The sequence below is a fragment of the Zeugodacus cucurbitae genome, chromosome 6, assembly GCF_028554725.1.
Source record: "Zeugodacus cucurbitae isolate PBARC_wt_2022May chromosome 6, idZeuCucr1.2, whole genome shotgun sequence".
NCBI lineage: Eukaryota > Metazoa > Arthropoda > Insecta > Diptera > Tephritidae > Zeugodacus > Zeugodacus cucurbitae.
In genome coordinates, this window is record NC_071671.1 from 46,802,081 (window position 1) to 46,818,074 (window position 15,994).

Sequence of the window (15,994 nt, forward strand, 5' to 3'; positions counted from 1 at the left end):
TAAAAAAAAATTAACAAAAAAAAAGAGAAACAACAACAAGTAACAAAAACGAAAATAAATATATATTACAGATGCATTAAAATAAAACATAGTCATATTCATTAAAAAAAAACAGAATGCATTTCATTTTCTAAAAGCATTAGTGTGATTGAGGGCTTGCGGCGGTAATGTTTAACTGGTTTTTGGTCACGAAGTCTGTTAATTTAGAGAGGGGAGGTACACTTTTTCAGGATGCTGTTGAGAATTCTTTTGAGAAATGCGCGTTCCGCATGGCCAGGAACAGGTGGTAATCACTTAGCGCTATGTCCGGGCTATGTGGTGGATGCGATAAAACCTCCCATCCGAGCTCCCGTAGCTTCTGACGAGTCATCAACGAAGTGTGTGGTGTGGCGTTGTCCTGGTGGAGCACTACACCCTTCCTGTTGGGAAATTCTGGACGCTTCTTGTCGATCGCCTGCTTCTAGCGGTCCAGTTGTTCGTAGATGGTAGAATTAAGCGTCTGGCCATATGGGAGCAGCTCATAGTGGATGATTCCCTTCCAATCCCACCAAATACACAGCAAAACCTTCCTGACCGTCAATCCCGGCTTGGCGACTGTTTGGAACGATTCACCGTCCTTCGATCGCCATCGTCGCAAATTACCATCCGGTTCAAAAATGAGTCGAGTTCGTTTCGTTTCAGCAGGCGTTGATTCGGTCCAGAAGGACCGAATCTTTTTTGCGTATCCAGCCTTCTGCAGATGGTTTAAAATGGTTTGGTGATTAACTCCCATATCCTGGACGATGTCACGAGATGCCACATTCCGGTCTAACTCCATGTTTTCCATGATTTGATCGGTATTCGTCGTCACAGGTCTTCCGCCGGCTGGCTTATCGTGTCGATTTCACCCGCTCTGAATAGTCGAAACCATTCCTCCGCGTCATCCACTATGAGCTGCTCCGCGTTTACACGTCGCAATATCCAGAATAATCATGCATAGCGTCGTTTTGTAGGTTATGTCAAGACCTTTTAAAGAAGTATAGTATTGCCAGATATGAGCTCTGTAGCGCTTTATACATAGCCGCGAAATTCAAAAGAGGCGGAAGTGAGTATATTTGACAACCTTATATATAATCAAAACATCTTTTTGGGGGTCTTGAAGTGTTAGCTGTTACTGGACCAAATGATATCGGTTGAGATTTTGTATGGAAACCCAGTTTTTTAGAAAAACTGAAACCTTCATACTGCAGAAAGAAAACTGAATATGTGGCGTATTGACGATAATAAAAAAAATACTAGATGTGAAGAGTGAAATACGAAAGCACGGCTATATCGATCGCCACCTTCAGGGACAAAGCCTAATTGACCATAAATTCCGTGGAATTGAATTTACCACCTTACAACAGATAAATATCCCGAAATAAGAGATTCGTGAGGTTCATTTCATGGAGCTAATCACAGACGACAATCAATATTTTTTCATAAGGCAATTATCATAAATCCCGAAAATTATCGCTTTCTGAATATCAATGAAAACGACTATAGTTGGTCCTAAAAGAAGGCTTATCGATAGTCTGGCATACAGATGGTGGCGTCGGCTTCGAAATAAAAACGATTTGCTGACTACACAGCCACAAAAAAAATTTTGTCATGACCTGGGGGTCTTACTATGTGTGCTATATGTTTATGGGGTCGCTGAATCAATCCTGCTTAACTCTGTCAGATAAGGGTTTTCACATAATCCCAGAAACCAATATGGCGGATCGAGTAACCAGTTCGAGCGATTCCGATCAATTTAAAAAAAAGCGACACCGCATTCATAATCAGCGACCCCGAAAATCCTTGAATAACGAGTTTCAAGCGAATCCATTGAATTTAAAAAATCGCTGTCCGCCATATTGTTTTTCTAGGATTATGTCAAACCCCTGATCTGATGGAGTTATATCTAATGAGTGTAAATGTGGCTGTGCTATTAATACCGACAAAATCCGCTCAAAGTATCAAATCATAGCTATTACGCTTGCTACCCTTCCAGATCAGCTAAATCCACAAATTGGTCCCCCAAATGCTATATTCCCTGTTTCAAATGAATAAAGGCAGGTTTTCGTAGCACAAGATATTTTGTTGGGCCCAAAAGGAGCGTATAGACCAGCCAAAAGACAGTACTGGATGGCCACAGGCAGATAGAAGGAAATTAAATTATTTTTGGTTTTCCGAAGATGTTAAATCGTTGCTATCATTAGCATTTTACGGTACATTCATACTCAATATTCCATCACTGATACAATATTTTATGTGGACGAAGCTTTTCAGATAAAAACTTTGAAAGCTCAGCAAATATCTTCTATATACTAAATGCGCCTTGTATGTATATGTATCCATCAGATACTGAAAAGCTTAGCAGCGAAAAACATAACGCAGTGTTCCGTATAAGCTTACGTACTTACGTTGGCAGATTATAAGCTTTGAAAGCACTTTGTTATACTGCGACAAAACTACTTTGTGAACGCTTTTATAGCTGTATATAAAGTTCGCTGTGCAGTTGGTTGATTGGTTCTAATGGTGCGACAAACTACAGGTGTGATGTATACATACATACATACATGCATATAGCATGTATTGTATATGTACATATATATGTATATTTGTATTGAACATTTGTAGATTCTCCATGTAGAAGCTCTCTATCACCCTACGAGAATGATGAGTGTTTATGTGTGGGTGTGATTTCAATTCCCTTACAACATATACATATGTACATATATACTTATACATTTATTTACATACATATTTATGTACATTCGCGTGCAAGTTTAAGTGCTTCAAATGAGGAAACAGCCGAGAGCAGATAAAGTTATTTGCCTCGTAACTGTATACATACATTAGCTGTTATCTACTGCTTTACTATATACATATATATATTTATATAGCACTTAAGCATATAAATACATAGTTGAGTAAATAAGTGGGTAGAGAAAAAATGCCAAAAAGCTAAGGCAAACATGGAGGAAAGAAATTGTGACGAAACGAAGCTTAAGTGTGCCACATACTTAAAAAGCGACGACTCTGCATAAATATGTATCTTATAACTGCTGTTGAGTCTCATGGAAGTCCATATCTGAATCTTTCGAGTTTAGAGCTCTGATTGAGAGCGGCTGGTCGCTAGCATGGCTCTATGTCGTAACTGACAAAGCTTTCTTGGAATTAGCACAAGTAATTAAACAAAAAACAAATAACTTTTTGTAGTTGTTTGTATTTCTGTATGTACATATGTAAAATATATAAATGTATGCACAAATATGTATTTGAGCATTTATTGATGCAGTTGTGACAAAGTGTATGCATATGTACATATATAATATATGAAAAAGTGTATTGTATGTGTAAAAGCATTTTTAAGCAAATATTAATTTTCAAATAGTGAATATTTGTATATCAACATATTTTATAAAAATTGTAAAGTTTTACATACAAAAATATTACTTAATTCCAATTAACAACACTTCGTATCTCAACTATGAACATAAATACCCTATCAACGTATCAATGTACATATGTATATACTATATTGTACATATATTCATTACAAGTATGCTCAGTTGATTTCTTATCCAACGAGTGGGAAATATTTTTTAATTTACAAATCCGATTAGATAAGTATTGATACCTAATAACAAATAAAAAAATAATAATTTAGTATTAATAATAAGTAAATATTTAATATTCCCAACTTTAAGTCGTTTTCTAACAGCTGATAAGTTTTTATTAGTTTTGTATAGTGTTGTTCCAAAATTTTGATACAAACAATGCTTAGATGGCACTCGATTTTTAAAAGTAATTAATCCAAAGCAAACAGCACTCACAAGCACCAATGATAGATCTGACACTTCACACTTTACTGCAAAACGTTCATATTTTTATATTTTTGGTATAAAATTCGCTCTATTTCCTAATTATATTACAAATTAATTTAATTTTCTGTCAAATGTATTCCAAAAGAGGAAAATATTTCGTAATTTCTATACTTATCATTCTTGGATATAACCAAAAACTGCTTAAGAGTAATTAAAACAAAATTTTCTTGAATACTTAAAAACCTCTAATTCTGTTTATTTTATTTATTTGTTTATTAAAGCTTTCTTGTACCCGGTACAAAAACTACTAGCTCGATAAAATAAAACACCTTATTGAAAAGAGCGTTGGCACTTGGTTAACATTGCTCCCGATTATAAATAAGCACTGTGGTTAAGTAATCGGAAGTAAATATCGCTCGAATAAAAAATCCAAAAGAAAATATTATACCACAATTTTGTTAAATTAAATATATGGAAACAAGTAAGGAAGGGCTAATTTCGGGTGTTACATAACATCGTATACTCTCTCAATTAATTTTATTAATGTATGTATGTGATTGGCGTTGAACCGTTTAGCCGGTTATAGCCGAATCGATGAGAGCGCGCCACTCGTCTCTTTCCTTCGCAGTTCGGCGCCAGTTGGAGATTCCAAGTGTAACCAGGTCGCTCTCCACCTGGTCCCTCCAACGGAGTGGAGGCCTTCCCCTTCCTCGGATTCCTTCGGCGGGTACTGTATCGAACACTTTCAGGGCTAGAGTGTTTTCGTCCATTCGGACAAATTGCCCTAGCCAACGTAGCCGCTGTATTTTTATTCGCTGAACTATGTCCATGTCGTCTCATCGTTCCATCGTCTGCGGTATTCGCCGTTGCCAATGTTCTGAGGACCATAAATCTTGCGCAAAATTTTCCTCTCGAAAATTCCTAGTATCGTCTCATCTGATGTTGACATCATGCAAGCTTCTGCACCATAAAGCAGGACGGGAATGATAAGCGACTTGTAGAGTTTGATTTTGGTTCGCCGAGAGAGGACTTTACTTTTCATTTGCCTACTCAGTCCAAAGTAGCACCTGTTTGCAAGAGTGATTCTGCGTTGGATTTCCAGGCTGACATTGTTGCTGTTGTTAACGCTGGTTCCCAAGTAGACAAAACTATCTACTACTTCAAAGGTATGACTGTCAACAGTGACGTGGGAGCCAAGACGCGAATGCGCCGACTGTTTGCTTGATGAAGGAGATATTTCGTCTTGTCCTCATTCGCCTCCAGACCCATTCGCTTCGCCTCCTTATCCATGCGGGAAAAAGCAGAACAAACGGCGCGATTGTTGCTTCCGATGATATCAATATCATCGGCGTACGCCAGTAGCTGTACACTCTTCTAGAAGATTGTACCTTCTCTATTTAGCTCTGCAGCTATTATAATTTTTTCCAGCATCAGGTTAAGGAAGTCGCACGAGAGTGAGTCACCTTGTCTGAAACCTCGTCTGGTATCGAACGGCTCGGAGAGGTCCTTCCCGATCCTGACGTAGCTTTTGGTGTTGCTCAACGTCAGCTTATACAGCCGTATCGCGGGGATACCAAATTCAGATATCGCGGCATAAAGGCAGCTCGACGTCGAACCTTCCTTGTGTTTGTTGACGGGCGTTCTTTGCGGCACAGAGGCGGGTGCGTATCTTCAGCCAAGAATATAAATGGTTTTGAAATAATTTTCACGAACACTTTATGAAGTTCTTGTCGTTGTCATTACTTTTGAAGTTCATAAAATATTGTTCGACGAAGCGAGCTCTATTCAGCAGTTGTGCAAACGTTGTTTTCCGTGGAAAAGCAATTCCATCTGTTGTGATATTTTTTGGCAGCATTTCAATCTGGCCGACCCAGTCTGCTCAATAGCCAAACTTCAAAATCTACTCTATCCAGTTAACTGTCAAAGTTGAGGAGGCAATTTGCGTTCTCAATTTCAATGACATAACATGAGAGTTATTCCTGGTTCTGTTCTGGATTACCAAACTGGATATTGTTAGCCGAGAATCGTTCGACGATCTTCTTTATATACATAATTTAGTATCTATATTTCTAAGACAGGATGGCCTTAAAAAGGACCTATCAAATATGTATTTTTTTAATATAAATTTGTATTTTGTATTTATAAGCCTTTTCGGAAAAATATATTAACATTTCATTTGATATCAGCATACTTTTTACGTACCATGAAAATAAGACCAAATGGTTCTATTTACTAGAGTAAAATAAAAATTCGTTTTGAAATAAATTTAATTAAACGCGCTCTGCAGAGTAGTTACGCATTCATCTGCATTGTATGTAAACATGTCAGTAGTTGTGTGCTGTTCTCGACAAATTCGTCAGCGCATTTAATATTGCTGCCTTGATTGCTGATGGCAGTTAAAATTAAAAACTTCCACGCCACGAGCCCAAAATGTCCAGACATATGTACGCGTATGTTGTTGGAAACTGAAAACATGGTTGCATGTGTGTGTGTGTGTCTGAAAATTCTGGTTTTGTCAACTTGTCCAATATGCACACTCGGGTTGGCCGTTGAATGAGGCGCGGTCGGCCATGCGGGCAGCCATTGCATTTCTCTATTCAAATGACCTAGTTTCGTTGGGCGTGCAACAAACATACGAACATACATATATACATATATACATATATAGTTCATATACAAGCATGAAATGCACAATACACTGGCATGACCAGTTGATGTGCCCCTTTCTATTTGCCACGCACGTATAGGCAGCAATTCACAGCGTTGCCACATATTATAAATAAATATAATAATATTATTTCGTTCATAGAACAATTGATTGTAATTGCTGTAAGTGTTTTGTCCAGTCTAGGGTATTTAAAGAACCGTATTTTTGGGCATTTTTTCTTGTCACTTTTTTTTTTTTTAAATTGACCCCTCATGTTGTATAAAAATTTAATTTTTTAATAGATGTGCGAGTATGTATTTTTTTCTTATGATTCCGCTTTTTATTTCATAATGCACGAGTTCTTACAACTGTCGTCGGAGTCAAGGCATTTTAAAAAAGTTGTTTTCGAAGATTGGTCCAGTTGCCGCCATTTTGTACCAAATTATATCAATAATTTGTTTATACTCTCAGATATCTACATGTTTCAATATCTCAACGGCCTTAATGAAAGGAATTCAATTACTTTTTCCTTAATCCCAGAATAAATTGTCGAAAGTAATCATTTTATTAGGGCTCTAGACCTGCGTAGCCTCTTAAGATATCGATGCAGCTATACAATTATAGTCCCATTTGGCTAGCATGTCTATCCCTCCGTTCCAGATTTATCATAATCTAGCAAACCAAACAGTTAGGGAACATACATATGTAGTTCCTAATCTCTTTCCAGACAAAGTCTCAGCCGTTTTGCCAGACTTCTATTCGAACAGCTTTCGCCAGTGTACAAGAGCCCGAAAAAGAACTTACATTTGTTCCAGCTTTCCCGCATTCTGCCTTCTCCCTCTTTTTGGTGGTATTATGAAGCTTTAATAAGACCTAAATTTGTGGGTTTTATTTTAATTTTGACACTCCAGAGATATCAAACGAACGTGTTTGACGTTGTTTGGGACATCTGGACATACGAAGAGAGTGCCTAAAAAGCTCTTTATACCGATTCACCTTGTTACAAAACAATGGAAACTGTGAAAAAACATGCATCGTATTTTCCTGAACTGACTCCAGTTTTCTTTTTTTTTTTATTCGAAGCGCTAAAAATGGGTGGTCACTGTAGAGAAACCTCAGAAACAGACTTTTCTTTGAAAGTTAATATATACGAAATGTGCCAACTCAGTGCAGTCCACTTTAGCTTTCATTAGATCTGAGCTGGAAAAATGTTGCTAAGTTTGAAGTAGATTTGGCATTTTTTAAAAATATCAAGTAAAAATTCCTTTTTTTTTCTAAGTGGCAACACTAATGGCGCAACAACAAGCCCATCAAACTATCAACTCATCAACAACATGACAACGGCATACAAATAACTGCTGCCATTGCAACCATTTTTGTGGTGACTGCAACAGCTGCTGGTATCCATAAATGTATGTCTGTATGTGTGTGTGCGTAGTTAATGCTGCAAGCCGAAGCTTTTTGTGCCTCCACAACGAGTTATTGTTGTTGCATTTACTGGTAGCGCGCATTAAAACCTGCCGCTTCATACGCCATGACATGCCAACAGCAGCATTCAGTGAAATTCAGAATTTATTCTGCCGCATCGGTTGTGTCCACATCTGCTGGACGCTGCCGCGCGCCACTGCATTACGAATAGCTGCAATAGACCATATGTTGTGCATACGAAATTTTTGAATAGTTGAATAGGAAAATGGGTCAATGCAGTTGATTTGAAGATTACTCTAATGGCTATCGCGCTGTCACAGTTGCACAAACTCATCTAGTTAGAGATGTGCGCATGTATGATCGTGTGATAAGTGCTTGGCGGAAAAATTTTAGCAATCTCGAATACCGATTGGATTTAAAGAACTTGTTTAAGCAGTTGAGAATTTTTCATAGAACCGGAATCTGTTTTACAGGGCTTTCACAATTCATAAAAGAACAGCTCTGGAAAGAGCATAAAGTAGTGACTTCAAATTTCCTTGGCAGCGAAACGACTACTGGAAGGATACAACATGAAAAGGTTGAGTTACCGAAGTGTTGGAGACTGATTCGTTAAGACCGGAATAAGTATCACAAAAGAAGAGCTAAAGGCATAGGCTTCGGTGTCCTCGATCTCGACCTCAACTATTACGGGAGGAATAAAACTTGAAAAAGTTCAAGAAGACCCCCAAAGACTCTTTGGAATGAGGTAGGTCTGTAGACTAAGGAGTTATATGCACAAATAGTCGACAACTGCCGATTCTGGGACTTCAGACCTAAACATTGGAATATCAGCGTGCATAAAATAATGAAAGTCCTCAGATCGATGAATCCATAAAGTAATTTGCCTGCTTCTCCTCAAATACTCTTGAGGACTTTTATATTTAAGGAATGCTCATATGCTAAGTATGTCTCAAAACTGTACTTCTATAAAATAACACTGCATTCGATTAAGGCTCCACTGCAGGTATATTCGAATACACCTGCTGGAAGAATAAGAAGAAGGGTAAGGAAGAAGGGTTACTGAGAGTTGAAAATTAAATAAAAAGTGAGAGGGAAAAGAAAAATTAAGAAAAATAAGTGGAGTAGTACTTGAATTGCATTTTATCAACTTGCGTTGCAAAATCCCTATACTGTCGTACTTTTTGGGACAATTGGAAAGTCAACGAAGAAAGTTGCCTTCGGAAATATGTATAAGAAATATGCCGAAATTAAAAAAAAATTGATTTCACCCTGAGCTTTACAAATGCATTGGTAACCCTATCCAATGTGAAACAAAATTTTTGTTGCCATGCAGTATTTACAGTTAACTAAAGTGGTTATGCAAAAATATCCTCTGGCTTCGCTATTGTTTTTGTAGCCACCATTTTTGCCACTGCTATGCTGAGTAACGAGTTACTAGGTCGACATGATGTTGCCATGTACTATTTGTGTGTAAAATATGTATGCATTTCTGTACATAGTATGTCGGTAGACGCAGTAACCTCTACTCTCAACTCAACTCAACTCAGCTCGAAACGTAAAGAATCCTTTTTGTGTTATCCTGTGAGTGCTGTTCTCGTTCGCGCATTTTAAACCGTAACCTAGTTAGGTTCGTTGCATTTTGTGGCGCATTGCAACGCTGTGGATTTTATGTAACGATGATAACGGTGTTATTGCAAAAGTCGGCCAGCCAACGTTGCTCATTCTACTTCATAGTTTTATGTATGTTCACGTAGCTACGATTGTATCTGCCCAAAGTTTCTTTTATACTTTTTTTTTTTTATACAGAGCTACAGGAGTTGCAAATAAATAAGTGGAAAAATAGATAAAATGGAGAGTAACCGAAATCACGTATTCGAAAAATGCTTTTACTGTATTCTTAGCTTTATTGCAGTATGGACTTTTATTGATGGAACTATATCTTGCAGAATAAGTAAGTCAACCTAAAGATCCAGCGAATATTATTTCTCTAGTCATGTTTATTTTCGGTAGGTTTTTATGAATATAAGATTAAAATTTGTACAGTTTGGATGATGTACATAATGATTGCAACGATTATTGGAGGGAGAGATTACCAACAACTAGTCTGAGAACTTCACAATGTAGTTTCAGACTTGATATGAGTGTGATGATGGATCTTATAATATAGTCTTTCATAATATGTTCCTCAGTTCATGTACCCATTCCAACGTGTTGGGCCCTTCTTAATATTATTCAACACATTGAGGGTCCTAAACTCATATCAGCTATCAACGATCATAACGTCGAGTATACTATATATCGCAGAAAGAGATGCCTCATAAAGAGAAAGAGATGCCTGAGAACCGCTAATGATGACGAGCAGACGTGAGTTTATACGTATGACGTCGAAATTTTTCGATGATATGATGAAAGACGTTCCGAAAATATACTGAAATTGTCAAAACATGGCAAAACTACAATTAGTACCGTGTTATTAGAAACCACAAATTCAATCCATGCAATCAAAGCTCATATTTATAAAGCTACTTGCTCGGAGAGCAACAGATTTGTCGATTTTTCGCGGCTTCTGTTTATGGGTTTAAAGCCGTTTTAGATCAAAATAGCTTCACTGGTTATATTTAAAATTTTTTGAACCGGCTACCAAGGATATTGCAGCGATACTTTGCGTCTCTATTATTCGTAAATGTTGATAAATATTTTCTCAAATATCACTTTTCAAGCAAGTGGAAATGCATACATCTACATCCAGAACAAAGAGATATATGGAGATCGTTAGAGGTTCCTATACTGGTTCTTAGATTCGTAGGTCATTCTAAACTTTATTTTTCAGAGAACTTGAAAAATTATAAAATCGAAGTCTCAGAATACAACACCTTCCGACGATTATAAGTTTGGATAAGGCCATAAATCCAAAATTGTTGCTGGTTAAGACGAAATTTATATTGAAAGTTAAGAACCCCATATAGCAACGAAATTCACCGATCTTTATGGAGTGGTTCTCTTCTTAATAATTTGTTTCATAGGAAAGTTGTACTAAATATGATTCACATCAATATCAATGTCTTTCATAAAATCCCCTCTAATTTAATATGTATCGCTTTTTTGGTACTTCTGGTGAGTCAATTTGAGTTTAACGTTAAAGCTCTGACATCCATGATATCAATAATAATTTTTGTTTGTGTTGTTACAATTAATATTGCATTTAATACAAGTAAGGAAGAGCCAAGTTCGATCGAACGAGAATGTTAATCAATCTTGTGGACGTATCGCAAAAATAAGTTTAATAATCCAACCTAAAGAAATAGGGTTTTTTAGTATCTGATATAAAAAAAATGTTGGGTTATTAGGCGTTGATTAATTTTTTGGATTCTCTTCTATTATATTATTATAATTTCAATGAAAGAAGGGATCAATAGAAACCCACTTGGGGTATCATTTATCTTGATCATACTCACATTTTAATAGAATCCGATGCATGAAATTACAATACCCTAAGCAACAAGTCATGCTGACCTATAGAAAACTACATCAAAGCACGTTACAAGACCATATTCTACACATAACAGGCATGTCCATCAGTATCTCTATTATACACTTGTGGCACACTGTATGAGTTCGTATTAAATATCATACGTTGAAGCTTCTGGCATATTTGTGCTTGATTCTACATTATTTATGTTGGCTCCAACTGGTCAAGGATACATACATACCCACATACTCATTCATATGTGCTGGGGCTTCCAACTATGCAGCTAACGATGTTTTCATAATCTGCTGAATTGACATTTAATTAGATTGAGTTGGCAATTTTGCTGCTACTATGACCCTTTTGCAGGCTATTATACGGTCACAGATGATGGATATTGAAGGCATGTGAACGCATTGGATACACATCAGTCTATACACAGATACATTTATTTATGTGTAGACGGTGTAGCTGACTGCTTGAATTCTATGATTCTAGAGGGATCATACTCGTGCTATGGTTATATATTATAACGTGTGTAAGTTTGATGGAATGTTTAAAATTGAATTTGCCATATCTGATATCGTGGATTAAATAGGTATTTGTGTATATATTCATTTATTTATTGCATTCCCTGCATATCCTGACTTTAATTTTTTTCAAGATATACATTTCGAACCAAATCTTTTCTTCTTTGAAGAAACATAATTAAAAGAATGATCAAATGTTGCTTAAGGAGAGATATAGGCAATATCTTGAAATATTTTTTCAAATAACAATAAAATAAATAAAAATTTCGAGACTTCTGAAAAACCTAGGGCGTAGAGAAACCGTTTCTCTAATGACCATAAGCGGTCTGGTGAAGTAATGTAGAATCTCACAGTTTTTGCGGTTGACTCGGACTCTTCTTAAGCTGCAGCACTTGCAGATTCCTCATTTTAATTTAGAGAAAAATTAGTTAAAATATACCATTAAAAATGTAAGAGTGACCAAACGTCACACCCATTCACATATTATACACATTTGTATCCTCTTTCTTTTTTATATTTACGACAGCGGACAACTTTAAGTAGTAAAGCGCTGTCAAACAAAAATCCACTTGCCACTCTTGAGTACCTCACTTACCAATTAAGAGCAAACTGTCAGTTTATTTTATAGTTTAAAAGAGTAAAATTTTATTTATAAATACTTTGTGGCACATAAATGCAGAGCATTTCGTATAATTTTCATTATGGACCAGTAATTTACAGATTAGCAAAAGGTCCGACATTGAGAGCGCGTGCCATCATAGCGGGAATATTTGACTGTTCATAGTTGCCGCTGAAGTATTGAGCAAACGGTCCGGAGGCGAAAACACCCACATCATCACCGCCATGTGTTTCCGAACTCAAAGGTGCTGTGGCCGGGTATTCAAAACGCACATTTTCGGTCTCCTCAGGTGTGATTTCTTTGCGACCCGCTTTGTCATGGTAGGTGTTGCTGAAACCAGGACCATTGGCATAGGACAAGATGGTGTATGGCAAATCGTCATCGCCAAGCGCATTGGATAAACCAGTGATTGGTTGATCGCGATACTGCAGAGACACATAAATGAGGTTATATATATTTGAGATTATTAAGTAATTAATTTTGTACTTACAGGATAACCATTAACGGTCATGGTGTGCGAGTGATCTGACGTCACGACGATAAGTGTGTCCTCCTCTGAGGTCATATCGCGCGCACGTTCAATGGCGCGTGCAAATTCCACAGTATCCTCCAAAGATTTACGTGCGCGTGTATCGTGATGTGCCATATCGATGCGTGCACCTTCGACGAAGAGGAAATAGCCATTCTTATTCTTTTGCAACACTTTAATTGCCGCCTCGGTCATCTCGGTTAACGATGGTTTGACCAGTTTGTAGTTGCTGCGTTGTAAATCACCATTGTACGGGCAATGCGAGCTGGCAAACAAACCCAACAGATATTCAGTTTTATCCAAATCAACCAAACTCAAACCCTTCTTGCTCCACACATAAGCCGCTTGCTGTTTGTTCGCTTGTTTATCCTTCAACCAATCCTGTATAAGATTGCGTCCATCTGTACGATGACCAGGCAAGCCTTCCTCATCGTTAACGGTAGTGTTAATGAAATTGCGTCGTCCACCGCCCATAACAACCTTCAACTTTTTACCCACATCCCATTCGACCAGCTGACGTGCAATATCCACATTATCCTTGGCGCTGCAGCCACCTTTCTCCAAAACCTTGGCATCATTCTCCCAATCACGATTGGCTGTATGCGCATACACGCCAGCCGGTGAGGCGTGCGTTACACGTGCCGTTGTCACCAGACCCGCATCTTTGCCAGCATCCTGTGCCCACTTGGCGATACTCTCCACAAAGTTAGCGGGATTCTGACCGGTGGTGCAATCGTAACGCTTCACTTTGGCATTCACACCTATCGTACCGTAGTTGGCCTTCACTCCACCCAAATAGGCGGTAGCTGTGCACGCGGAATCGGCCACTTGACGGTCCACGCAGTATGTCTTTGACAAGCCAAAGTAGGGGAACTGTTCGAAGGACAATTGATTTGCGCTGTCACCAATTAGATTGCGCGCAGCTGTGACTGTGTGCACGGACATACCATCGCCCAAGAACATTATAACATTCTTAGCGCCATTAGCTGCATTCAGGTTCGCTGCTTGTTGGATCTTCTCTTGGAGTGTCTCCTGTGCAAATTCATTCCAATAGCTTGCATCGCGTTCGGCTTCGTTTGTGATGTGCGGTGCGGAGCCGAGTCGTGTCGAACTGCTACGTGGATGTGCTGTTGGTGGAGTAGTGTAAAATATTTGATTATAAATTTTCTACATGTGCAACAATAAATATTTAATTAAAGGCTTTATAAAGTGTAAAGTACATGCGTTGTTGAGTAGTCTGTCAGGCGTGTTGATAAGCGATGTGGAGGTTCGAATATTTCAGCGGAAAGATTAAATAAAATTTATTGTTGTATAGGTTGTTCATATGAAATATAGCTGATCAAATAGCTGTTATATTTCAAGCCGTTTCTAATCAAACACAAGAAACAATGATCGAAATCGTTGGTAAAATAAATTATACTACCAAGGTTTCTGTTAATGGGAGATAAGAGGATAGATGTATAAATTTCCCATTGAACTTATACCGAAACATTAACAAACATATTTATTAATATATTTAACTATTTGGACTATCTAGTTATGGACAGATTTGCTAACCGTTTCCTGAAAGCCTTGAATCGAAGGCGTCAAAAAGTCGTAAAACATTTCAGATTCTAAAAAACACCTTACATTTTGTAAATAATATAAGAATAAGCCTTTGAACCAATAAACATCATGAATTCGTCTTCTATAATCCATTCTAGAAGATAAGTCTCACATTGCTTGAGGTATTACCTGTTAAACTTGAAGAAAATAAATGACAAAATAAAAAGAACTTTCTTTAATATCGATATCAAACTTTCCAATCCAGGGGTCATCTCTGAGAAAATAAAACTCACTGACTAAATAAAAAAATATATGTATCTCTGATATTGATCCGAAAATGTCACCTTTGAGAGAACTGCGGAATAATAAAACTCTCAGACTAAATAAAGCCAGAATACTGTACACATTCTGTGATATCCAGATCATATTCAATCTTCATTTGGCGGTCTCTAGCTCAGTTACTTTCACAATATTGAACACTTTAGTTATATGGGGATAAATTGAGAGTCACTGATGGCTCGAATAAGTCACATATAGAACGAATATATTATAATATCTACCAGAGGATTCAGACAATTAGTTAATATTTAACACAAACTAGAACTTCCTAATATTCACTCCTAAAGAAAAGTTTAAAGGCACCTATAAGTCATTTCTTAGGGACCTAAAAAGTTTGCTACTGTAGTGTTAGCCCTAGAACTCGAGATGACTTTATATAGTCGTCTCAAAGGACAGAGATTTCAGCGAAATGTTTGCTAAAAGTAATGCACTACTTCAGTGCTTGGAACACATTGAGTCCACTACCTAAAAACCTTAAAGTTTCTACCCCTTTTTTGTGTGAGAAAAACTTTCTTAGGCTTTACTTTGGTTAGGTTTTCACCACAACTTTTTGTGAGTTTTCTACAAAAAAAAATTCAAAAGGTCAAAAAATAACATTTTTCAACAGTTTTACACTTGCACCACATTCACATCTCACAATTCTCACCTCTGTCACGTGCGAGTACCACGTCAACAAAGACACCCGTCAAGGCCAAGACGAACAGAAATGTTATGCGCATTTCTATAATATAATTTTCACAATTTAAACTTTAACGCTTCAACGACTGCGAATTTCGTGTTATTTGAGAACAACTTACGGAATTGAACTGAATGGTCAAAATGCAATAATGGCCAATCGCGCAGTTATTTAACCGTTCATACTTAACTTAATCTTATCGTACACGTGAAAAAACATTAATAAATCAATATCAGTAATCGTAAATTCGGTATTGAATTAAATATATTAATCGCAAATAGAAATTAGATGAGAGTATTTATGATGTAGATACATACATAACTGTTTTAATATTAGCTTGATAACTGAAATCGCTGTGTGATTGTTGTGTTTTGGTGAATAT

The 15,994-nt window shown here is 37.2% G+C and overlaps 1 protein-coding gene across 1 annotated transcript; it reads right to left on the reverse strand.

Annotated features, from left to right (window-relative positions):
- Positions 1 to 12,520: 12,520 nt before the first annotated feature.
- On the reverse strand, positions 12,521 to 15,759 carry Alp-m_6 (membrane-bound alkaline phosphatase). Its single transcript, XM_011180551.3, has 3 exons — positions 15,583 to 15,759; positions 13,014 to 14,179; positions 12,521 to 12,948 (listed from the first exon to the last, which is right to left on the reverse strand). The coding sequence occupies exons 1-3, from the start codon at positions 15,653 to 15,655 to the stop codon at positions 12,619 to 12,621; spliced, it is 1,569 nt and encodes a 522-aa protein (XP_011178853.2). The 5' UTR covers positions 15,656 to 15,759; the 3' UTR covers positions 12,521 to 12,618.
- Between the last annotated feature and the right edge of the window lie 235 nt (positions 15,760 to 15,994).

Coding starts and splice junctions, on each gene's coding strand:
- Alp-m_6 (XM_011180551.3), bottom strand. CDS start 15,655: ATGCGCATAACATTTCTGTTCGTCTTGGCCTTGACGGGTGTCTTTGTT. Junction 14,180..15,582: donor GGTACTCGCACGTGACAGAG/GTGAGAATTGTG, acceptor CTCCACCAACAG/CACATCCACGTAGCAGTTCG. Junction 12,949..13,013: donor TGACCGTTAATGGTTATCCT/GTAAGTACAAAA, acceptor GTGTCTCTGCAG/TATCGCGATCAACCAATCAC.